Source organism: Coturnix japonica, chromosome Z (genome assembly GCF_001577835.2).
Source record: "Coturnix japonica isolate 7356 chromosome Z, Coturnix japonica 2.1, whole genome shotgun sequence".
NCBI lineage: Eukaryota > Metazoa > Chordata > Aves > Galliformes > Phasianidae > Coturnix > Coturnix japonica.
The window spans coordinates 17,960,610-17,984,684 of record NC_029547.1 but is presented as its reverse complement, the minus strand read 5'-3'; the positions used below and the strand labels follow the sequence as shown (position 1 = coordinate 17,984,684).

The following is a 24,075-nucleotide window of genomic DNA, read 5'->3' as shown; positions in this document are numbered from 1 at the left end:
GCACTGAAAAATTGGAGGGGGAGGAGCCTTTTCCTGGGAGGTCCGGTAGTTCCGCATTATTGCTGGGGTAGATCATATATTTGTAAATGAGCAGGAGGACATCTCAATCTTTGTTAAACCAAATAAACGACTCACAAACAAAAACAAAACCACTGTCCTTTTCTCACACTGTTTTCTGGTTCTGTGATTTTGGAACTAAGTGTTCTAAGCTGTTAAGGATTGTGGCGAATGAAGTTGGTGTCAATGTAAGTGTTTCTGTTAGTTGGTAGAATGAGGATGGCAGCTCCTGTGATTGTTAGCTATGTGGTTCTTGTTTCTTTTCCAAGAAGCTGATTAAGGTCCCCCACTTTGCTCACCAAGGCTCCTGAGACAGTGCTGTGGCTGCTCTTAACCCAGTGATGACAGCCTCAGGTGATCAGTTGCTCTAATTCCTTAAGTTTGCTCTTCTGTTAATGTGGATAGGAACTTCAGTTATGTTTGGTGAAGGTTCAGGTATTAAATCCATAAATTTGTGCAGGTGCAGAATACAGTGTGCCTGTATCAGGGTTGAGTTGTTTTTAAGCCACGAATAGAGAAACTATTTTGTATTGATGTTGATACTGATAACTGAGTGAGGGGAAAAAATGGACAGAACAAACACTTGTGAATTCTACAACTGCAAGGCGGATGTGTTCCAAAGTCACTAGGAACAGTCACACTTTTAAAAAGTATGATTGAAGTAGCAGTCTTTTGGAAAAACATGTATCTGTTCTCTTAGCCATGGGTTTGTCAGCTGGAAAAATAACTTTATGTTTGTGAGATGACCCTTTGCCTAAGCAGAAGGGTGGGCAAATGTGACAAATGTGTGTTTATTACACTTGACATACTCGACCCGAAGGCTTCTTTTCTCACTTTAGACATGATAATTGACATCTGTTCTGAGTAACTCTTTGCAGAGTTGTATAAAATAAGGTATCTTTCTTTTTAATATTTTTAGTTATGTTTTTAATTTTTTTTTCTTTTATTTTCATGCTTGCCATGTAAAATCCTTTCAGAAAGCAACAATAAACTGTAAGTAAATGGAATGAAAGTTATCCAACAATTGTTTTGTTGCCCAATTGTATAATGCAAAATGCAAAACCAAAGTAATGAAAGACTACAATTATATTGGAGTCTTGTGGAAGGGATTCATTTAATAATTAATAGAGGAAAAGTTCAGTGGTACGGTACATGACAGTAGTAGGAGGAAATGTGCTACTGCACATTTCCTTCCTTTTCAACCGGAAGGATTCACCTGCTTTATACACATAAATCTCTCCAAAAGAAGTGCCTCCTATTTATTTTCTTGGAAACTACAACAGATACAGTAGTGCAGTAGCACTATTTGTTAGAGCAAATTCTTGTCTACGAAACGTTATTTTTCAACACAGTCACCACCATCAGCTACGCAGTGATGAAAAATAACTTGTGTGCCATGCTTATAAAAATCTGCACCAGCAGAGGTGGCCTACTGTTGTCACTGCTGAATGCACCATTCACAGCCTCCCTGTGCTCACACCCCCTGTTTGGTCTCCACAGGTGTTCTCCAAGTGTCAGTGAATGTCAGTGGCTGCCATTTTTTCTGCATGGGGGAGTTTGGTGATGTGTCTTTGCTCCATATGCACTTCCATGTTGGAGTGCCTCTCTGCTGCCATCTATTACATAGCAATAAAATGGAATGGAATAGTGGTGAGACAGTTCAGACTCTACTACCGTACCACCACCATCTACCTCAGATGTTGTGGGCCAACATCATAAAATTGGAGGCACTACTTTTGGAGTTTCTCTTGTGTAATGATGAGTCTTCCATCAGGGTACAGTCTGTCATGATACTGAATGTAGAAATTCATGTACGCATCATCCTTTGTTTACATAGCAGCTTAAATTGCTACTGAATCAGGTTAAACATCAGAATACTGGACAAGTTTTATAAGCGGTTCTGCAAGAACCTAATGTGGTGACTGCTCTGGAGTCAGAGCAGTTCCAGACAGAGTACTGATGGAGAGAAAAACTTACTGAGACTAGCTGTGCTGCGAAGGGCTTTTGAGATTCTGATGGTCAAAATGGTGTACATGAGTCAACAGTGTGCACTTGAAGACCAGATGGACAATGCTGCCTTCCTGATTAACAAGATGGAGGCTGACTTTTTACACAGTCTAATAGTGATAGGACAAAGGGGAATGTCTTTAAACTTAAAAGAAGGGAGATATAGGTTAGACATCAGGAGAGAATCCTTTACTCAGAGGGCGGTGAGGCCCTAGCACAGGCTGCCTAGAGAAGTTGTGTATGTCTCATCTCCAGAGCTGTCCAAGGCTGGGTTGGATGGAGCTCTGGGCAGCCTGAGCTGGTGGATGGCAGCTCTGCCCCATGGCAGGGGCCTGGATCTTGTTGATCTATAAGGTCCCTTCCAACCCAAACCATTCTGTGATTCTGTAATGAATCGTTTGCTGTAACCTGTGGAGTGAGGTAGGCTGATGCTGTGAGGAGTGCTGTTCATTCCTCTTAACAGCGTGTAACAACATTTCTCAGAGTCAGTTCTACTATTTTTCAGCCTTTTTTTTTTTCTTTCTATTTTTTTTTTTTCCTAATGGGTAAGTCAGAGTGGGAGTGATAGAACTTGGTGTTTCGTCTGAAAGCTGAAAAAGCCCTGAAAACATTCTGTCAATTTAAATGATATTTGGAAGCAGCATTTTTTTTTTTAATCAGTGGTAGCATTCTAGCTTGGAACACAGGAAAGAAAATCAACCGTGCTGTTAAGATTTGATTTGAGGCTTTCATACTGAATGTTTTGACTTTCAGGGGATTCAGTGAAATATTACTTATTTAAAATTTAAATGTAGTAGTTACAGCAAACAAAAAATGCCATGTTTGTTCATAAGAGATGCTAAGTAGATTTATGATTAAGAAAATGTGAAATGGCTAATTCATTCATTCACAGCTTTTCTGGGTGGATAGAAGGAAATTTTTTTTTCCCTTCTGATAATGTTTGAAGTGTAGCATCCAGCACTTTGCCTTCTACATGTTGAAGTACATGCAGATGGTGTGTGAAACTGATAAACACAGAGTAGAAGTGTTCTGTTGGGTTTCTTTAATTTTTGCACACAGTGAGAAAAGATTAAAAAAAAGATAAAAATCTTATTTAAAGGAATTCCTTAAACTGTGTAGAATAAATCATTGTAAACCTGATTTGTTGTGCTTGACTGTATGTCAAAATGGCAAACCTACAACATGTTTTGCTTTGTGTGTGGGGGGAAGTTGCATATATTTTCTGGCTTTTTAATCCTATTTAAAGGAGGTCTTTTTCATCTGTTTCATCAGAAATTCATAGTCCATCCTCAGCATCTCTGGGTGACTGCAGAAGAACATAGAATTGTGGCCTCACAGCAGATTGGAAGTTGAGCGAGTTGAGGGTAAAAAATTTTGATACGACTATTGACAGCTGAATATGAAATATTTATTCAAAATAGTAGAAATTTCTATTTTGAACATGAAAATCTCAGGAAATGAAAGTAGTATGACTTCAGAAATAAAGAAACCTGAAGGTATTTGCACTATGTTGGCATAAGGAATAGGAGCACTTCAATTATGATGTAGAAAGAGGAGAAGTTGAATATTTTGACATGGAAGTTTTTGCATACCACTAGAAATGCAGAAAATGCATTAGTCTGTTAAAATATGTAATGCAGGTGATTTTCCAGCCAGAGTAGATAAAGATAAATGGGACTGAAAGCTTGCATGCAGAATATTAGTGCTATGTTTGGGTGTTCATGGAACATTGGAGTTAGTACTGAGTTAGTAAATACTGAGTTAGTAAATGCAGTGCTGTTGGCAGCTGCTGCTTTGTGAAAAGTAGCATTTTATGAAAGAAGCACTTTATGTTTTCTTTCACATCTTGTTTAGTCTAGTCTTACAAGAGAAACATAAAGTAATATACCATCAGATATTTCTTTCAGGGGAGAGGGGAGAGATAGAAGAGAGCATAATGTTTAATTACTAGAATTATTGGTAACATCTTTATTTTAATTTCTTTAGACTATGTCTGAATGTATCCAGCTCTCATTTGCTGTTTGTAGAATTGGCATTTACACGGTAAGGCAATGTTCTAACTAAGTAACTTTTGTTAGTGTTAACTCCACTGTGCTGAAATTACATAGTTTTTTGGGGGGATTGGGATTAATGCAGTTAGTAAAAGGGGTTTGATTTATTAGTTTCCATAAGTAGAAAGCAGCATGATTTATCCAGTTGGAGCTTTTTTGAATACAAGGACAGAAAAAAAAAAAAGTTTCACAGTTTAATTAAAAAGTGAAGAAAAATCCTACCAACCTCTTGAGGTAAGAAAAATTGGAATTCTTACACACAAGTTACTGAGAATTCAGGCCTAACTTAATGTCTGGAGGGTTTGTGTACTTTGCTTTGAAGTATCCGTTATGTCTGAGCAATGTGGTATATTAAAATGTTAGCTAAATGTATATGCTGCTGTAAGCTTAGCCTTGAGTACCATAATGTTATCCAAGTACTGTTGTTAAATCTCCCAAACCTTAATTAAGTCATTCCAAAGAAAAATGTTATTTCATGCTATTTCAAAAGTGAACATCCCAAAGGGCTGGAATTTCCTTTAAATTTAACCTTCCTCCTTATTGCTTATTTTATTAATGATTAAAATAGATAAAAATTAATTGTGTAAGCTCCATTTGCATGTTATGTATACAACACTTGCCTGAATCATACTTCGAATCATGGAGCTTTTGAAGTGAGAGCACCGCTCCTACTGTTAACACTACTTAGGAGGAAACCTGTAGCATGCCGTCTCCTATTTTAGTAAGTGGTAAAGGCCAAGGGTGTGTGAATTTTGAACAGCTGTGATGCTGTTCAGAAGCCACATACTGGTGATGCTTACTTGGGAACTGAACTGCAAAGCTTAATATTTGTTTTTATTCCTAGAATTCAGTACCAGGTGGTATTTAGTATCTCCCAGAGTGTCCATTCCACACCTTTCTGTGGTTCCACACCTTTCTCTTTGCCTGTGTTTCATTTTCAGCAGCTATTAGATATCTGTTCTACGTAAGAGAACCTAACAAATTTGGGAAGTATATACAAAATACTCCTGGAAGAAAGTGCTACCTGCATTAAAATAATTGTTTAACTGTGGTATTTAAGATCCTTAGCAAGATCTTCTTTCTCCAAATTCTTACATGATAAGAGTATGCTTATCTTGAAGTATCAGAACAGGCTACAGCATGAGGTTTTAATGGCTGCAAAGTATGCAGACCATCTGCCAGCTCTTTAAAAGGCAGTACTAAGCTGTCCAAAATTATTTGAGAGGATGTCCTCCATGATTGCGTGTGTTGCAGAATTGAGTACAAGCAACATGTAAAGCAGAATAGCCCCTCTGATAATAATTTGTTCTGTTTAGGTTTAAAGTAGATAAATTTGGTGTTCCTATTGCAGTTCATTTTGAAGTGATGGCATCTGCAGTTTTAGTTGTGGCTGGACAATTGATATTTTGTTGCGGACTTTAGTAAGCCATAATCCTTAATTTCACTGAACATTTTACAAGATACAAATCACTTATGAGAGCACGAAAGGGATGAATTTCCTTGACTGCTGGAACTGCAAGTGAGGGGGCTGATGAGTATGCTTTAGAGCATACAGAGATGTGCTGCTGTGGATGAAGTATAGAGAGAAGACGTGCCTTATGTGTAAAGTGTATGTGAAATTAAAAGAGCTGCTGTGGGAAAGTGCTTGTTGTGTAGAGTACTTGTGTATAAAAAAGTGCCTGCTGTTAGATAAGTGGCTTTTAGTTGATCTGACTGAGGAGGGTGTCTGAATGGCTTTGGTTTCCGTGTTAAGGGAGAGAACTGCTGATGTGAACACTATGTGGAAATGAAGTGTGATCATTCCTCTCTCCACATTTTGTTGTGTTCTTGCTCAGTCATGTAACTCAGTCCCTGGATTTGTTGCTCAGGTATGTGAGCAATCTGTCAGCAAGCAAACACAGTGATCAGAACTGATAGTCATAAAACAAAATAAAGCATCCAATTTTCTGTTTAATCAATCCCTTATATCTTGTGTTCTGTACTTTCTACTGCTTGTTGTTTTGCAGATTTAACAGATTTTTTATTTTTTTGTTTTTATTTTTACAAAAAACTAGGCAGTTTGTCAAGTACCAGTCCTTGGCAATTCCATGTGTTCAGTTTGGACTCTATTATTTGGACACTTCCTGTTCTGCACGTCCTTGTACAGCACTATAAGTATCTTGTAAAGACTTGTAGTCCTTTGGACTACAGACATCTCAATTGTTAGTCTGTTATCAGGCTGCTTATCAGTAACTCTCTTGAGTACCCATTACTTCAGCTGTACTACTGCATTAACAAGGCTTCCTGTTTTTCAGGCCTGTACAGATTACGAGAAGGAGGAAGGGTTTATATAGATATCTATATCAGAAGTGACTGTGTTGCTTTCAGTTGCTGTGACTAAGAGGCTAAAGCTTTGTTCTCTTGGGCTAGGAAGAACATAGGTCCTTGCAAAACTGCAGGAAGATGTGGTACCCATTTAGGGTTGGGTGGGATAAAACTTGATGAGATGTTTTTCTCCTTCTCCCAAGGACTGGATCTACAAAGATGGTTAATGTGAAAACTACATAGGTATTTGTGAGGAACTAATGCTGAGAGGTAAAATTATTATAAGGAACTGAAATTGAATATTTGGGGTTAGAAATTAGAGCTCCATTTCCTCTGTGAGCCTGACACAACTAGTACCTTCTTGGCAGAAGTACCAGCCATTTCAGACTTTGTCTTTGTTCAGCTTTACTAGTCTGTGAGTCAGTGGCAGCACTAGGAACAGGTAGATAAGTTAGTTTCTGGCTTTCCATGGTTGTGGAGATTGTAAGCTTGTAAGAGCTTGTAGCAAAACTTTACAGACGTTTGTGCTGCTATCATTAACAGCTTTTCTGTGTCTGATATACTCTTTTTAACCAAATGAAAATAGTGAAATGACTGAGAGGAGTCAAACCTACATGAGCTTCAGAGGAAAAACAATCTGAAGTTTGCTGTATTTCTTGTAAAATAGTTTTCATGGTGGTGTTTTGGCTACCTTTATAATTATTTAGGACTCCAGAGACATTGTGGAAACATGGTTGTATACATACATGTTGTATCTGGAAGACCCTCTGATATTCTATACTAGATTGTTTATCCAAAAATACACCCTCTATCCTCCAGTGTCTCCAAGATTAAGCAAAATACTACTGATTTTCATATTGCATGTTGTCCTCAATAACAACAGGGGTGGAAGCCTCTGCAGTGGAGAGAACTATGCAGAAGAACTTAGGGAGCCTGATCTGGGATGCATTAAGAGGAAAAAATAGAAAGTAAGACTCCATTCTTGAAAAATCAGAAAGTAACCATTTTCCTTGATTTAGAACATGGCATCAATAGATAAACAATTAGGGAAAACTCATTTAAAACATAATTCAGATAACAAAAGTCCCTCTGCAGGTCTTTCTCCTCACACACCAAGTATGGCAAAACTGATGAACTCCAGCAGCATTGCATCAGTGTTGGCATCTTCTTCTTGAAAATGATGAGTCATTGGTACTTTGGTTTTAGTAGCCTTTTGGTTTGAATTTGTGCAATGAGATGCGGGAATAAATGGTGTTTTATAAAGCTGTGCTTACTACGGTTTATATATAGTAAACATTATAATGATGCAAATGTTGTCCTCTTACTTCTCTAGTTTACTTTGGATTAACTTACATTTGTCATTGTTTATAATGACATTGATAAATTCATGTTTTGAAAATGGTTTGACTGGAAACAACTGTTATTCCAAGGAATTTTTCTGGTATTAAAGAAGACAGAATTAACATTTGTTCATGAAGTGGCGAAGGGAAAGCTCTTAAAAGAAGCCAGTTGTGATGGTAACTAAAGGCAGTCATGGAACAGAAGGTAATAATGGGGAGTGTGTTTGGAAAGATTCATGAGGCAGCCTGTAGCTTACAGTATAGAAGGCTTCCTGTGCGACTCTTCCCCTCCCTGATGAGGTTTCCCGTTGGAAAATGCAAAGTTAAAGTAATAACAGATCTCATATAGCATATCCTGTCTGCTCCTCCCTTTCCCATGTCATGTCCTTGACATGAGCAGCAAAACAAAGGCACAATAAGGCAGCAGGAAAAAATCCTTTTATGTTCTACCCTTTGGGAAATGCGGGCAGTCCCATTCACAGTTACTACTGATGTTGTATGTGTGGACTGCTGGTAAGGTATCAATGTTTCGGCTTCCAGCTTTAAATAAAAGTATTGTACTATCACCAGAGCATCTATTGGCAGTGATATGTGTTTGGTGAAATAGCGTGCGTTTGATGAGAGTCTCTCTAATTGTTGCAGATTTGTAGCGTGCTGCTGTAATCATGTGTGTTTGCATGTTTTTTTGATGCATGAGTTATTCTGTGTGTATAAATATTAATGAGCTCAGTGGTTTGTCCAACCAATGCAGGTGTGACAGCATTTCTTCCCTGAGCTACTAACTGATACACTTTGTATTGACAGCCCTTTGACAACCTCTGAAAAGTAGTAACTAGTTTTATTTTATTGGGAAATGCATGGTTTGCCAAATTAGGCTGTTAATTTTTGTCAGAATGAAATGTTGTCTGGAAAACTTGCATAGTGGAATGGAGCTTTGTTCTGATCTAGAGATTGTTGCATCTGACCAGTCTGCTTTTTATGATCCCTTCCTGTTCAATGTCTCTTTGCTTTAGAAAATACCATTCTTGTTCCACAGACAGTTAACTTGAAGGAGAACTAAGAAAAAAAGCCCAGATCACTATTACAAGAGTCTAACTCTGCTGAGTCAAGTTGTCTTTCAGTTTGTATTTATCAAAGCTGCATGGTTAGTAATCATGAACATAAACAATATTTTGTGTCTTATTTTTGGAAGTCATAATTTCTGATCTTCACTATTGCTCTCTCTCTCTCTTTCTCTCTCTCTCTCAAAAAAAAAAAAAAAAAAAAAAAAAGTTGAGTAATGTTCTGGTAAAATGTCGTGTTTTGCCTTTAGTAGTGGGTCTTCATGGAACATAAACTATTCCTGTAGGCTCAAGTGGCTCCGGGGTTATTGTGTGAGCATGGAATTTTCCTAATGACTTCTGCTAAGCATTTCTTCTTGGTGCAGTTTGCAGAGCAGTGTTGTTAATTTTTTAAAAATATACATATTATTTGTAACAAATAATGGATTTTGGGTATTGAAAATGCATATCAGAACACAGAGTTTGCCAAAATCCCATCAAACTTTTATTGGCAATATCACATGCTTGAATTTTGAGCTGACCTATGACTGTGGGCTTAGAAAGACAGTAGTGAAGCATGTTAGATTCCTCAGTGGGAAGTGTACAAAACAAGCATTTGAATTATTAAGGGGACAAGACTAGAAAAGATATTTCAGTGAAGGTGAAACTCTCACATTTGGTAGCCCAAAGGTAAGGATTGTATGTAGCCAGAATGTTTGCAGCGAAGTAAATTAATTTGCAGGGAGTCTGGCTGAGCAATTCAAAATTGAGGCCAGAAATTGCCTTTTATATATACTAGAAGTTGCATTGGCTACTGAGATCCTCTACTGTGTTCAGCTTCATAAATAAGAATCTAACAAGTGATTTGCAAGTGGAAGTGGTGGTTAGTATTTACTATTTATAGTAATGCATACAGCTGCTTTGATTGTATTATTCTGTTACATTATTATCTGCCTGAAATTGATATTGCTTTTGACTGTAGTGAATGTAGGTTGTTTATGATTTGTCTGCAGTTTGCTTTTACTGGACAACCACGATGTATTAGGAATTAGAATTCCAGGATGATTATTATTTTCACATAATGACCTGTTACAGTGGAAGGGTGATCAGTCTGTCCATCACGTCTTAGTCTTGCTTTGTTACTGTGAGCTTTAAATCTTGTCTGTTTTTCTTAGACATAAAATCATAGAATGTCCTAAGCAGGAAGGGACCCACAGGCATAACTGAGCCTAACGCCTGGCTCCACACAGAACCATCCAAGATTCAGACCCTACGTCTGTCACATTGTTGTCCAGACAATCCTTGAACTCCAGCATCTTGGCTCCGTGACCACTGCTCTGGGAACCCAGGGCCCAAACAGCCTCTGGTGAAGAACTTTTTCCTAATACCTGGCCTGACCCTCTCCTGACACAGCTCCATTCCATTCCTCCTGGTCCTGTTGCTGTCACCACCAGAGAGGAGATCAGTGCCTGCCCCTCCACTTCCCCTGTGAGGAAGCTGTAGCTGTCATGAACAGCTCATACTGTATCTTAAAGGCATTATTTAGTGTTACTATTACAACTACTACTGTAAATAGTTAACTTGTTTTCTAAAGACATCCTGCGTTTGTTCAAGAACAGATATGTTACAAGGGAAGAAGTTGTACAAGCAGGTAGTAGGTGGAATAAATTCAAGGAAATGCGTCAAATGCTACAAAATTTCATGTGAGTTGGTTTTGTGGGAATGGAAGACCTCTGTAGTTCTCTCCATTAGTGTATCTGTCTTTGGTATGTTTATGTTATGCCTTGTTGTAAAGTTGAAAAATTGCTCAGGTGTTGTAGTTAGCGGCCTACTGAATTTCATGCTGCTACATCTTCTGTATAATTGCAGGCTAGTGTCTTCAGCATGCTTTGAGATTCCTTATTGGTGTAAAATGTTCCTTTTCAAGTTGCATTTTCATTAAGGTAATGATTTAAGAAAGTATTCCTGGGGAGGAGGGATTTGGTGCCTGATGCATCTTCAGCATCTATAGACGGGCCTTCTTGCTGCGAGAAAGAAAAATGTGTTAGAGACTAGAAGACCTTGTGAAAGGTTTGTTACAGTCCAAAAAGCTGTGTGGTTCATTAGCCTCATACTGAGCGTGTGGGAAAGTACCAGGAAGACCAGCAAGGACGTGATTTTTTTTTATAAGCCTTAAATTGAGAATCATTGAATTGTTTGAATTGCAAGGGACGTGTAAAGGTCATCTAGTCCAACTCCCCTTCAGTGAACAGAGGCACCTACACCTAGATCAGGTTCTCAGAGCCCTGTCTAGCTTGACCTTGAGTGTCTCCAGGATCAGGGCATTCACCACCTCTCTGGGCAATCTGTTCCAGTGCTTCACGACCCTTATGAAATATTTTGTCCTTATGTCCAATCTAAGTCTCCTCTGTTTTAGTCTGAAACCATTTATCTCTGTCCTCTCACAGTAGACCCTGCTAAAGAGTCCATCTCCTTTCAGATAGGCCCTCCTTACATACTAGATCACTGAGGTTTTTGTTCACTAGTTTTAGAAGGCCAGCTGTTCTAATAAGCCCCAGCTCTGTCCAGTCTGGACGCTCATCACGCTTTGTTTATTGAATAGGAAGTGTGAAGGGAGTTTGTCTGATCTATATTTTGGATGGGAAATTAATGAGCCTCGATGATGGAATTGTTGATTGTTACTAGCCGTTATGTCTAAAACTCTACCTGTAGAGTTTCTGAACTTTAGAATTAAGTTGCCTATTTGTTTCTTTAAAAAATTCCATGTACATTAATTTTAAATCAGCTTGGTTCACTGTGGAACAGGGTGAGAAGTGGGACTTTCTTCTCTTAAGTCCAGGGGAAAAAGAAAGCCAAAGTGGTTGAAAAAGGCAAAATGTGATAATGTGAAACCATGTTGCTTAGAGACAGAAAGGAAGAACGCAGGTTACTCTTCCAGAAGTGAGAAGAAAGGAGAATCATAGGAGGATGGAATAGTAAATAGTATGTTTTATACTTCAGCAATTTGGTCTGTCACAGAAGGCACCTAAATGGTCAGTGTTTATATTGGGAGAGGCAAGTATTAATTGGGAGTCCTGTGACAGTTGCTTATTGTTGGGGACAAATATAAAAGGTAGAGATGGAAGAGTCACTTAGGTGATTTAGATCATATATTCTTTAGATTTAAAGGTTAAGGAAGCTCAAGACAGTGTGATTGATTTCTGAAGGGAAACTGATTGATGAAATGATAGTTTTGTTGCGGGAGTTTGAAAAGAGAGGGTTATGGGAAAGAGGCTTGCTTCCTGGTCAGCTCCTTGGCTAAATGTCTTCCATATATATGAAATTGTAGTCATGCAAATTACTGTTATTTATGACTGCTTTTAATTCCTCAATTCAAATATTCATTATTGTATCTGTTTTCATTTATTCATTGTTTTATCTGTTGTTATCAGCCTGTTAAATTATCCTTCAACTGTTAGATAGAGTTTTCTCACACCTCTGTTGTTGTTCTGCTCTAATCGTCACTTCGGTCCTACTTGTCACTTCCATTATGACTAAAGTAATGCTTTTTCTTCTCTGTGATTCATTTTCCTTGTACCTCATACTTGTTTCTTAATGTTGATTTGTTCACTTCCTCCAGATTTAGCACGGAGTATTAACTTCTTGGTTATTTGGGCTGGGTGTGGTGTTATAAAGGTGTGTTTGTGTGCAGATGAAACATTTTGAGGTATGCTTGAATTCCTCCCTCAAATTCCATTAATAACTACTTTTTTTTTTTTTTTTTAAAAGCACAGTTCACATTGCAGTGACAAGCTGAGTGGTGCAGCTGACATGCTATGGGGAAAGGATGCTATCTAGAGGGATATGGACAGTCTTGAGAGATGGATCTACGCACAAATATAGTCTGAGTGGGGATGCCTTGAGAACAGCTCTGAGGAGAAGGATTTGGAAGTGTCAGTTGATGAAAGCTCGGTATGAGCCAGCAATGTGCACTTGCAGCCCAGAAGTCCAATCATATCCTGGGTTGCATCAGGAGAAACATGACCGGGTTGAGGGAGGTGATTCTGCCCCTGTATTCTGCTCTCATGAGATCCTGTCTGGAGTACAGCATCCAGTTCTGGGGGTCCCAACACAAGAAGGACATTGAGCTGTTGGAGCAGGTCCAGAGGAGGGCTGGAGCACCTCCCCTATGAGGACTGGTTGAAGGAGCTGGGGCTTAGCAGCCTGGAGAAGAGAAGAATCTGAGGAGACCTTATAGTGGCTTTCTAGTCCCTGAAGGGGACCTACAGGAAAGCTGAGGAGGGACTTTCTGTAACGGCAGGTAGAGACAAGATGAGCAAAATTGCTTTAAAATGAAAGAGGACAGATTTAGACTAGATGTTATGAAGAAATTCTTTACTGTTACTACTGGAACAGGTTGCAAGAAAGGTTGAGCAAGAAAACCACAATAAAAGAAATTGAGGTTTTAGATTTGTGTTCTCCTGAGGCTGTAATGTAATGTGAGTGAATCTTGTACAAGCTTCTGCTCTCTAGTTAATGGCAAATCAGTTTCAGGTGGACAGTATGAATAAAGCTTTTCGTTGAGCGTGAAATCCGAGTGTATTTGGAATTGCGTCTGTATGCTTTTGTTATTGTGTCTGCTTTTTTCCTGAATCTTATAGCTAGTGGCTCAATTTTCAAAACTGTGGATAAGATGGAAGCTTAGTATAATAATTCTGTATATACATACCTACATTTACTATTACATGTTCAGTATGTTGAACAACTGCAGACCTTATTGTAGCTGTGTGGACACTGGACCCTGTTCTCCATAGGTAACTTCAGTTGCATTTTGATGATTTTAGCTCTATTTTGAACTGAAAACTGATTATTTATTAAAGGAGCATGATTACGTGGTGGAGCATGGTGGAACTTTGCCAGGGTTACCAGGGATACTTACCTATAGAGGGCTTTTCAGTGACTGCTTTGCGTTTGAGTTTGACAGTACGTAAATAATGCTTTTTCAAACAACTTTATTTATTTTAATATGACTTTATTGACAAGGTTTCTTCCTTGACAGGTTGACTTATGTATTAACATCTTGCTGATGCAGGATTTCATGACCCAGATTAGTAAGATACAAAAAGCCTCAGAGACAGTCTGCCTACTTGCACAAAGGATTGCATTTTTCATGCACACACGACAGAGTCATTGCAAATAAAGCTGAAAGGAATTACCTAATTCATCCCTGGTTCAGGAGAAGCATGAGCTATATTTTAATTTTTATTTTATACTTATTAGCCTACAGCAAACAAGAGAAAATTCTGCTTCTTGGTTTGAAAACCATCACATACTTTTTCAACATTCTATAATTTAACAGCCAGGTAATTCTGTACAGAATCCCAGAGTTACAAATGATGAGGAGGTGTTTTCTGGTAGTTCACAACTGAGAGGTGCAGCAATGTAGTTTCCCTTTCTCCTTTTCCTTAATTTGCTTCACTAGAACAGGACTCAGAAGCAACTTATTTTTATGCTGAATATATTAAATTACTTGCCGAGGATAATTTATTGGGTATGCACTCAAGGATACCTGGAAAGACGCTTCAAAGATAAGTGTTTCAGTGAAAATATACTTTGTCACTTTGTTTAGAGAGTGTGAGATTAATTCGCTTTCTATGCATAAGCATTAATACTGTTGCAGTGAATAAAATTATGGTTATTAGGCTGTAATCAACTAAATAATTGGTTTGTTCAATGTTTCCTGCTTCATATAAAGTGAATTAAACAGTTATTAGCTTTGTTGTCTTCAAAGGAGTAAACAAAGTACAGATTTTATACCAATTAGGGTGGCTGCTTTTCAACTTATTGTTATTAGCAATTTTTGTTAAGAGTAATCTGTAGCCTTAAAGTTTTCTCTTCTGTCTCAATTGGTTGCTTTGAATTTTATCCTGCTTAAGTAATTTCTTATAGCTTTCAGGAATCTACATTCCAGTTGCCAAAGTATTAACTTATTTATATTAATCTACATACATACTTTGTATTGGAAGTCTGTGCCGTCAGCCTACATCCATTTAACAAATTGTCTGTTTTTAAATCTTGCAGATGCCTTTAGAAACCATGAAATATGCTGTCAGAAACAGACAATGCTGTCAGAAAGCCAGAAAAAGAAAAACTATGCATATTTATAGATTTCCCAGACTCCATTTTTTTTTCTTAAAGAACAAGTTTCTGTGTAGTTCAGAGGACAAGATGAATTTGATCATCCTTAGAATTCTGAATTACGCTTAGCTCCAGCTAAAAAAGCAGCTTTGGACTATGATAAAGTTGAGGAATGGCAGTAAAAAAAGTGTTAGACAAGGTAATAAGACGAGTGTGTTAATAATTGTGAAACAGGTAACTGTTTTTGGTGTTTTAGTTGATCTTTTCATGAGGTTGTCTATCGAACACTTTTGGACTGCCACCCCTCGACCTTTCTTGGAAGAGAGCATCTTAATTTCTCACTGCTTTTGAATGATCACTGAAGAAAATCAGCTGTTAATATTCATAAAACAGTAAGATTTTCATAAAAATGGCAAAGTTGAGCTATTCCACTCAGTAGCAAATAGAAACAGGAGTAAGATATTGTTCAGGGAAGAAAATGTTGTTTCCCTCAATCCCAGTCATTGAAGTATGGAATGAATGTTCAGAACAAGGTAAAAACAACTCAGAAAAATCACCGTGATATTAAGAAAAACTAATTTCCAAATAACAAATTTCTATTTCCAACAGGTTTTGTGAATAAGTTGGGGTTTTTCTGGGTGGGGAGGGGAGGTGAAGGAGGGCTTCTTATATGATAGAATTAAAATGGAGATTGTAGCGTTATGTATTCAACTGTCTGCTATATCTAATTCCGAATGAAAACAAAGTGTGCAAGAGCCAGCCTCCTTTATTTGAGAGGATTATGTAATTTGAACAAATTACTTCATGTGGTTGTAGTTTTAGGTAGAAGTAACTTCTTAAGTGTGAGAAAAATATCATATTTTTGAACCTCAGTGTCATTGAAATGGTTTTTCAAAAAGCCTTGAAGCAGAATGCAGACTTCAGAATGGTAGTTTAATGGAATGAAATACATTTTACAGTCACTTTGACACTGAGGTAATGTAAAGAAACATTCTATATGTGCCGCGGAGTTAACACTTTTGATTGGGTGTTCTTGAGTATTGAGGTTTTTTTTTTTTTTTTTTTTAATGAGTTGATATCTGCCTTAACAGATGAAATTTATTTTGGTCTTCTGTTACAGAAATACAGTATGTGAGTTGTTCATATGTACTGTGGTGAAATATAAGAGAATTATACTGTTTTGATCTTGTATTTGTTCAGCTAACAATATGACAGGTGAAATTAAAAGCAGTTAAGTATGAGTCTAGAAAGACTGTGTGCTAGTAGCTGAATACAGGTGCTGTATATGATGTATATGATGATTGTCTGCTGTACCTACCTTCTGTGCAATAAAATTGGTTGGGACTCGGTTTGGCTTCTTATGCAGAGTTCTCAGAACGCTGTATGAAATGTTCTCTTCTGTGCTCACTTGGTATGGATAGGGGTTTTCACCATTCCTTTAGACCTCCTGCTTTTCAGGGACTAAGGCTGTATGTTTTTGCCAGCAACCAAACTTGCCTTTGCACAGAGAAGAGTGCCGGTAAAGGGCAAGCTTGTGGTTTCACTGAATAATGACTGTATTTAGTAGTTTGCTTCAAACTACTGCCAGACCTCAAATCCAGCACGTGTATTTTGGTATATTCTTGTAAGACAGTGTGAGAAGATGTATTTTTCTTGCATAACTATCTTGAAGATAAGGTGTGTGTGAATGTAAGCTGTAACATCTTCAGTAAACCTGGCACCTTTTGGTGGTATTGATGCCCAAAGTGTAAACAAAGGTGCATATTGCAACACAGTGCTGCTGTGATAGAGCCAGCAAAGGATACCTAGCTGAATCTATGCCCCATGCTACATTTTCATTTTTTCTTTCAGAGGCTATGAGTCTTAGGGTCACGCAGAAAGCCCTAAGATATCACTTTTGCAAAGCTTTTTCTTGATGAACGCAGCCTTCTCTGGCAAAGCTTGTTTTTGGCTTAGTCAGAATAATTTGTTGGAATTCTGCAGAACTCTACACAGTAACATTTCTTTTCTGTAGTTCAACATCCCTTTTTTATATTTCTTTGTTTAAAGCTTAAAACCAACCACTTCATGAGGAAATGATAAGACGGCGTTATTTTTGTTGTGGATATCCAGGTTGAAAGTTCTGAGTTGTTGCACAGTGTGAATTGGAGGATATAAGTACAGGGGCCCTCCCTCTTTCAGCAGAAACTTTTTAAAGCTTTACACAAAGGGGTCTGCAAAACATGAACGAAACCTTTTTTTCCGACATGGCTAAACAGGATGCAGATATAAATAATAATTCAATACAGAACTTATTTTGCTGGAGTTTTCTCACACACAGCTTCTTGTATATCCAGAAATGTAGTTTCCTTTTAGAAATAGCTCTTTAGTTCATTAGATTCCAGATAGTCCTGAAGTTGGATTCATAACATAAATGGAAAATTAATTAAAATCTCATGTTCCAAGGTGTGTTAATTTTTCTGTCATCAATAGCATTCCAAATTATTAATCACACTGAAGTACTTGCTCTGCATCATAAAGTTAGATTTTAGTCCTTGCACTATGCAGTTTTCCCGTGTCACTATTGTTACTTGAAAAGTATTCATTTCTGTTTTATTTTTAAATCTACCTCCTTTGTGTTTTCAGTGACCTGGTCTGTATAGCCATTTTCTCTTGCTGGCCTACAGATTCAATGAAGCAACAGGGAAGTACTTTCTGAAGCAACAGCTGACTGAGATTTAAGGGCAGTTACAGAATGTGAAACAGCTACTAATTCTTCGTTATATGCTTGACTCTTTATTTATTTAGTCTTTATCTTGGAGAGGGTGTCCTACCTAGAGGGCAAATCGTGGTCAATATAAACTTTCTGAAGGAATTAGTAAAACCCAGGAATGGCTGTCAAGGGGGATGTGGGAAATACCTTTTTATGAAGGCAGGAAAGAAGTCCTTGTGAATCTTGATGCTGTTATTATTACTTTGTGTTCAGGCTGGCTAGCTCTGAATCTCTGGGTTGTCTTCAGAGATACTGGGAGTGAACTTGAACTTCTTGTTTTCTAAAAGCCTTTCTACTTAAGATATGGCTTTATCTGTATTGGTACAGAAATTTATTTGGGAAGTAATTTTTCCATTTAGCTGTTTTATTTATTCAGTTTCAAGTGTGAGCCTCTGTAAATCCCTTTTGTCAGCAGAATGGTTTGTATTGAGTTCTGAGTCATTTTGAGTGGAGTTATCACACAACAGACTTTGTTTAGTTTTATTCTTTTGTATCCCCCATAGTTGTGTATTCTCTAATTCTGTAAAGATAACTAGCTTTTCTCTGATTTTTTTTTCTTGTTTGCCTTTCCCAGTTAAATTTGAGTTTGTTCTTGCAGCAATGCATGCTTGGCTAACCATGTAAGTATGCTAATTTCCTGTCTAATTCTGTCTTCTATGGACCATGGTGTCTCAGCAGAATTGATTTCTGTATCATGTCAGGACTAGTTTTTAACGCCTACCTCTTTCATGCGAATATCAGAGTCACTGAGTGGAGGCAGAACCTTTCTGTCAGTGCTGGTTGCCTTCTGTTTTCTTGCTTTGTGTATATGTATTATATATCTATTTTTTTCTCCTTCCTTCCTTCCTTCCTTCCTTCCTTCCTTCCTTCCTTCCTTCCTTCCTTCCTTCCTTCCTTCCTTCCTTCCTTCCTTCTCTTCTTCCTCCTTCCTTCCTGTCCCTTCCTCCTTCCCTTCCTTCCTTCCGTCCCTTCCCTGCTTCCTTCCTTCCTCTTTCCTTCTTCCTTCCTATCCTCTTCCTTCCTTCTCCTTCCTTCTTCCTCCTTCCTTCCTTCCTTCCTTCCTTCCCTCCTCCTTCGCTCCTCCTTCCTCTCTTTTCCTTCCTTCTCCTTCCTTCCTTCCTTCCTTCCTTCCTGTCCATTCCTTCCTCCTTCCTTCCTCCTTCCTTCCTCCTTCCTTCCTTCCTTCCTCCTTCCTTCCTTCCTTCCTTCCTTCCTTCCTTCCTTCCTTCCTTCCTTCCTTCCTTTCCTACCGTTCCCTTCTTCCTCCTTCCTCTTCCTTCCTTCCTTCCTTTCCTTCATCCTTTCCTTCCTTCCGTCCTTCCTTCCTTCCTTCCTCCTTCCTCCTTCCTTCCTCCTTCCTTCCCCTTCTGCTTCCTTCCCTTCCTTCCTTCCTTCCTCCTCCCTTCCTTCCTTCCTTACTTCCTCCGTCCTTCTTCCTTCCTTCTTCCCTTCCTTCCTCCTTCCTTCCTCCTTCCTTCCTCCTCCTTCCTCCTCCTTCCTTCCCATTCCTTCCTTCTCCTTCTTCCTCCTTCCTTCCTTCCTTCTTCCTTCCTTCCTTCACTCTCCTTCCCTCCTTCTTCCTTCTTCCTTCCCTTCTTCCTTCCTTCCTTCCTTCCTTCCTTCCGTCCTCCTTCCTTTCCTCCTCCTTCCTATCCTCCTATCCTTCCTTCCTTCTTCTTCCCTTCTCTTCCTTCCTTCCTTCCTTTCCTTCCTTTCTTCCTTTCCTCCTTCTCCTTCCTTCCTTCCTTCCTTCCTTCCTCCTTCCTTCCTTCCTTCCTTCCTTCCTTCCTTCCTTCCTCGCGTTCTTTCCTCCTCCTCCTTCCTTCCTCTTCCTTCCTGTCCTTCCTCCTTCCTTACCTTCCTGTCCTTCCTTTCCTTCCTTCCTTCAAGTTCCTTCCTTCCTCCTTCCTTCCTTCCTTCTTCCTTCCTCCTTTCCTCCTTCGCTCCTCCCTTCCATCCTTCCTTCCTGTCCTTCCTCCTTCCTTCCTTCCTTCTTCCTTCCTTCCTTCCTTCCCTTCTTCCTTCCTTCCTTCCTTCCTTCCTTCTCCTTTCCTCCTTCCTTCCTTCTTCCTTCCTTCTTCCTCTTCCTTCCTTCCTTCTTCCTTCCTTCCTCCTTCCTTCTCCTTCCTTGCTTCCTGTCCTCCTTCCTTTCCTTCCTCCTTCCTTTCCTTCCTGTCCTTCCTTCCTTCCTTCCTTCTTCCTCCTTCCTTCCTTCCTTCACTCCTTCCTTCCTTCCTTCCTTCCTTCCTTTCCTTCCTTCCTTCCTTCCTTCCTTCCTTCCCTTCCTTCTTCCTTCCTTCTCCTCCTTCCTTCCTTCCTTCCTCCTCCTTCCTTCCTTCCTTCCTCCTTAACCTTCCTTCCTCCTTCCTCCTTCCTTCCTTCCTTCTTCCTTCGTTCCTTCTTACCTTCCTCCTTTCCTCTCCTTCCTTCCTTCCTTCCTTCCTTCCTTCCTCCTTCCTTCTTCCTTCCTTCTTGCCTCTTCTTCCTTCCTCCTGTCCTTCCTTCCTTCCTCCTTTGCCTTCCTTCCTCTCCTTCCTCCTCCTTCCTTCCTCCTTCTTCCTTCCTCCTTCGCTTTCCTTCCTTCCTTCCTTCCTTCCTTCCCTTTCCTTCCTTCCGTCCTCCTTCTTCCTTCCTTCCTTCCTTCCTTCCTTCCCTCTTCCTTCCTTCCTTCTTCTTCCTTCCTTCCTCCTTCCTTCCTTCCTTCTTCCTGCTTCCTTCGCTTCCCTTCCTTCCTTGCCTTCCTGTCCTTCCTTTCCTTCCTTTCTCCCTCCCTCCCTGTCTCCCCCCTTCCCTCCCTACCTTCCCTCTCCCTCCCTCCCCTCCCTCGCCTCGCCCCTCATCCTCCCTCCCGTCCCTCCCTCCCTCCCTCCTCGCCCTCACTCGCCCCTCGCCTCCCTCCTCGCTCCCTCTCCTCCCCGCTCTCCTCCCTCCCTCCCTTCCCCCCTCCTCCCTCCCTCCCTCCCTCCCTCCCCTCCCTCCCTCCCCCCCTCCCCCCTCCCTCCCTCCTCCCTCCCTCCCTCCCTCCCCTCCACCTCCCTCCTCCCCTCCTCCCTCCCTCCCTCCCTCCCTCCCTCCCTCCCTGCCCTCCCTCCCCTCCCTCCGCCCTCCTCCTCCCTCCCTCCCTCCCTCCTTCCCCTCCCTCCCTCCCTCCCTCCCTCCTCCCTCCTCCCTCCCTCCCTCCCCCCTCCCTCCCTCCCTCCCTCCCCTCCCTCCTCCCTCCTCCCTCCCTCCACTCCCTCCTGCGCTCCCTCACACTCCCTCTCACTCGCTCCCTCGCTCCCTCCCCCTCCCTCCCTTCCCTTCCTCCCCCTCCCTCCCTCTTTTGCTTCACTCAGACTCCTACTCTGATGACATTATGTATTTCAGTCCTCAGTTTCTTGAACTGTGCCCGAATGGAAGGTCTTCTGTGAGATTCAGGCTAAACAGCTTTATCTGTGTACAAACTTCAGTGTTATTGTTAAAGACCATTTTCCCTCAGAGAGGGTTTTCTTGTCACAAAGGATGTATGCAGGCGATATGTTCCACTCTGCTGCCTTTTCTATGACAGTTTTCTCTGTTATGAGTTTAATCATTATTATTTTTTTAGTGGTTCTTTGTAGCCAGTTGCTTGTCCAAGCTCAGAATTTTAAGGCTCTTTATTCTGTAAGCTAGTGATTGCTAAAACTTCTCTGAAGTTGCCTGACTGTTTTGAGAAATGAACTGTTCATCAAAGTCTCATTCCCATATTGGCAAGCTAAAAATATTGTCAATTTCTTCTTTTATTTTTCAGGCTTGAGAATTTTAATCCTGGCTACCTTTAATCTGTGGTGGGGAACTGGGACATGATTTGTAGCTCACAGTATTTGTCAAGAGATGGGAAAACATATTGCAATGAATATTCACAACCATCCATCACAGATCATTATGTAGTGATCAGGTGTTGCAAAAGGTGGAAATTAATGACTCACAGTGATCCTAATCTAGACACATGTTCCCAGCTGGAAATGGAAAGTGTCAACACCAATGCTTAATATTGAATATATGGACAGGTTTTTTTAGCTTGTACTTAAACTGTTGTGAATGCCTCTTGGGCTTCTGAAGTTTCAGTGAGTGTTTGTTCAAATAAACTTTCAAATGTGTAATGTTTTAGGTTTTCTTCAATCTATAGTGAGTAAAAACTTCTCTGAAGGGCAGTGGCTCTTGCAAATCGATACCTTAAATCCTCAGGGAGAATTTTTGTCAGTGGTAATAATGATTGTAATTTTATATTTGTAAAAATAAATAAATTACTTTTGTTTTCTTTTGGCAGCTTCTCTGGTCATCTGTAGGGAAAATACTTCTGAGCAGCTGGTTAGTTTTATGATTGTGTTTTCTGAAGCTCTGGGAGAAGGAACACTGAGAATGGCAGACAGTGGCCTCTGTGTGCTTGGATGCCTGCCTGGTCTCTGGGTCACATTGTTGGAGTCAGTTTGATCAGTAGGTTTGAGATTGAGGTGATTCTTTTTGTTTTTTGTTTCCCTGGGGCCAGTCTGTCAGATATTTGTTGCTTATTCCATTTCCACTATTTTGGGTAATGATTTGCTCACTGGTTGCAAATGTCACCTGCTTGGAACCCGGAACATAGAGCTCAGGCCTTGTTGACACCCTGATACTGCTAATTCTCATTTTGTGACATCTGATCCCACCTACTGATGGCTGAAGTATGTTAGTAGAACTGAAGCCTCCAGGTCTGTTTGATGGCGTTATCTGGAGGCAGTTAATGCCCTGAGGGTTAATGCGCTGAATATTCTTGTGATCATTTACATTTGCAGCTATGGCATAATTGTACTCTGCTTGGAAAATTACTCAGCTGAACTTGATTTGTTTTTCTGCTTGATCTCCAGTCATTATTTTGGCTAATGTCTGTTCATTACTAATTTGACTGTTTCATATCATGTATTGTTAAGTCACTGTCTGCCTCAGATGTCTTGCTGCTAACTGTCTGTGCTGCGTGACTGATCTCAAGCATGTCCTAAAGAGCTTTTCCATGCATGCTTCTTTAAGTTGAGGATGTTGATGGTAACTGTGACACACAATGGTTGTGAAGCAGTCTTTGTTTATTAAACCTCAAAAGAGATTGCCACTGACAGTATGTGTGGTTTCATGTAAAGTTACTAATAGGAGTTGTGCAAGGCTTCAGGGTGATTTGAAAGTGCTAATTTCCTATGCAAGAAATGCTGACAATTGCTTGCCCTGTTTCAGGAAGGTGAGTTCGGTACCAGGATATAGTGTGGTCTTTCTCGGCCCCTAGTTTTGAAGTGGGTGTATGACTGTTAAGTGTTGATAGTTTCTTTTTACTGATGTCTTTAAGCCTTTTTCAGAGTTTCATGGGGAATTTAGGAAAATAAATGAATAAATATATTAAGTATCTGTATGGCTGTGTCTTCAAATAGTTCTCTCTGTTTCCCAGCTCTGTATAGTGAAAATTTATATTATAAATGGTTGGTTAGTTTATCTTCAACTGCCAGTAGCAGCTTGTTTGGAGAGTGAGGATCAGCTGCAATTACTGGATATCGGTGTAGATATTCACCTTTTCCTGAAGTGGTTGAGCCAATGATGTGGTTAATTATTCCCTGGATAAAGTGAGTACTTCAGAAAGTGTGTGAACTGTGTGTGTTTTAAACCTTGCTCTATAGTTTTGCTTCTGCTGACTAACTGACCCTGCATATAAAAATTAATATTAAAATGCTATTTAATCTTTAATCAGATATTAAGTAAGTGGGTATGCAGAAGCTTAAAAGGCAGTGGCACAAGCAATGATACCAATATAGTATCAGAAAGCTGTTGCTTATTACAAGAAGTAGGCCCAGGTATTTATACAAACTGGGAGAAGAACCCCATAAGAGCAGCCCTGCGGAGAAGGACTTTGGGGTCCGTATGGACAAGAAGCTGAACAGGAGCCAGCAGTGTGTGTTTGCTGCCTTGAAGGCCAACTGTATTCTGGGCTGCATCAACAGGGGGATGGCCCGCAGGGAGAGGGAGGTGATTGTCCTCCTCTACTCAGCTCTTGTGAGGCCCCATCTGCAGTACTGCATCCAGGCCTGGGCCCCCCAGTACCGGAGTGATGTGGAGCTATTAGAGTGGGTCCAAAGGAGGGCCACTAAGATGATCAGGGGACTGGAGCACCCCCCCTATGAGGAAAGGTTGAGGGATCTGGGCTTGTTTAGCTTGAAGAAGACAAGGCTCCGGGGAGACCTCATTGTGGCCTTCCAGTACTTAAAGGGAGCATAGGAATAGGAGGAAGAACAGCTGTTTACAAGGGTGGACAGTGATAGGAAAAGGGGGAATGGTTTTAAACTGAGGCAGGGGAGGTTTAGCTTAGATATTAGGAGGCAATTTTCACTTAGAGAGCGGTGACTCATTGGAACAGGTTGCCCAGGGAGGGCAAT

At 40.1% G+C, this 24,075-nt stretch overlaps 1 protein-coding gene across 5 annotated transcripts in view; it reads left to right on the top strand.

Annotated features, from left to right (window-relative positions):
* Positions 1-24,075, top strand: part of ARL15 (ADP ribosylation factor like GTPase 15) — a 207,240-nt gene that overhangs the window by 10,032 nt on the left and 173,133 nt on the right. Inside the window, exons 2-4 of one of the 5 annotated variants that reach the window (XM_015848717.2) lie at positions 1,035-1,050; positions 3,337-3,428; positions 4,051-4,107. The exons of 1 other annotated variant lie outside the window; for it this stretch is intronic. In XM_015848717.2, the coding sequence (XP_015704203.1) occupies positions 4,054-4,107 (54 nt within the window). In that variant the 5' untranslated portion in view covers positions 1,035-1,050; positions 3,337-3,428; positions 4,051-4,053. Of the gene's footprint in view, positions 1-1,034; positions 1,051-3,336; positions 3,429-4,050; positions 4,108-8,242; positions 8,273-24,075 lie in introns of those variants that run through there. 3 more of the 5 variants (XM_015848716.2, XM_015848719.2, XM_032441167.1) reach the window with 3 other exon arrangements.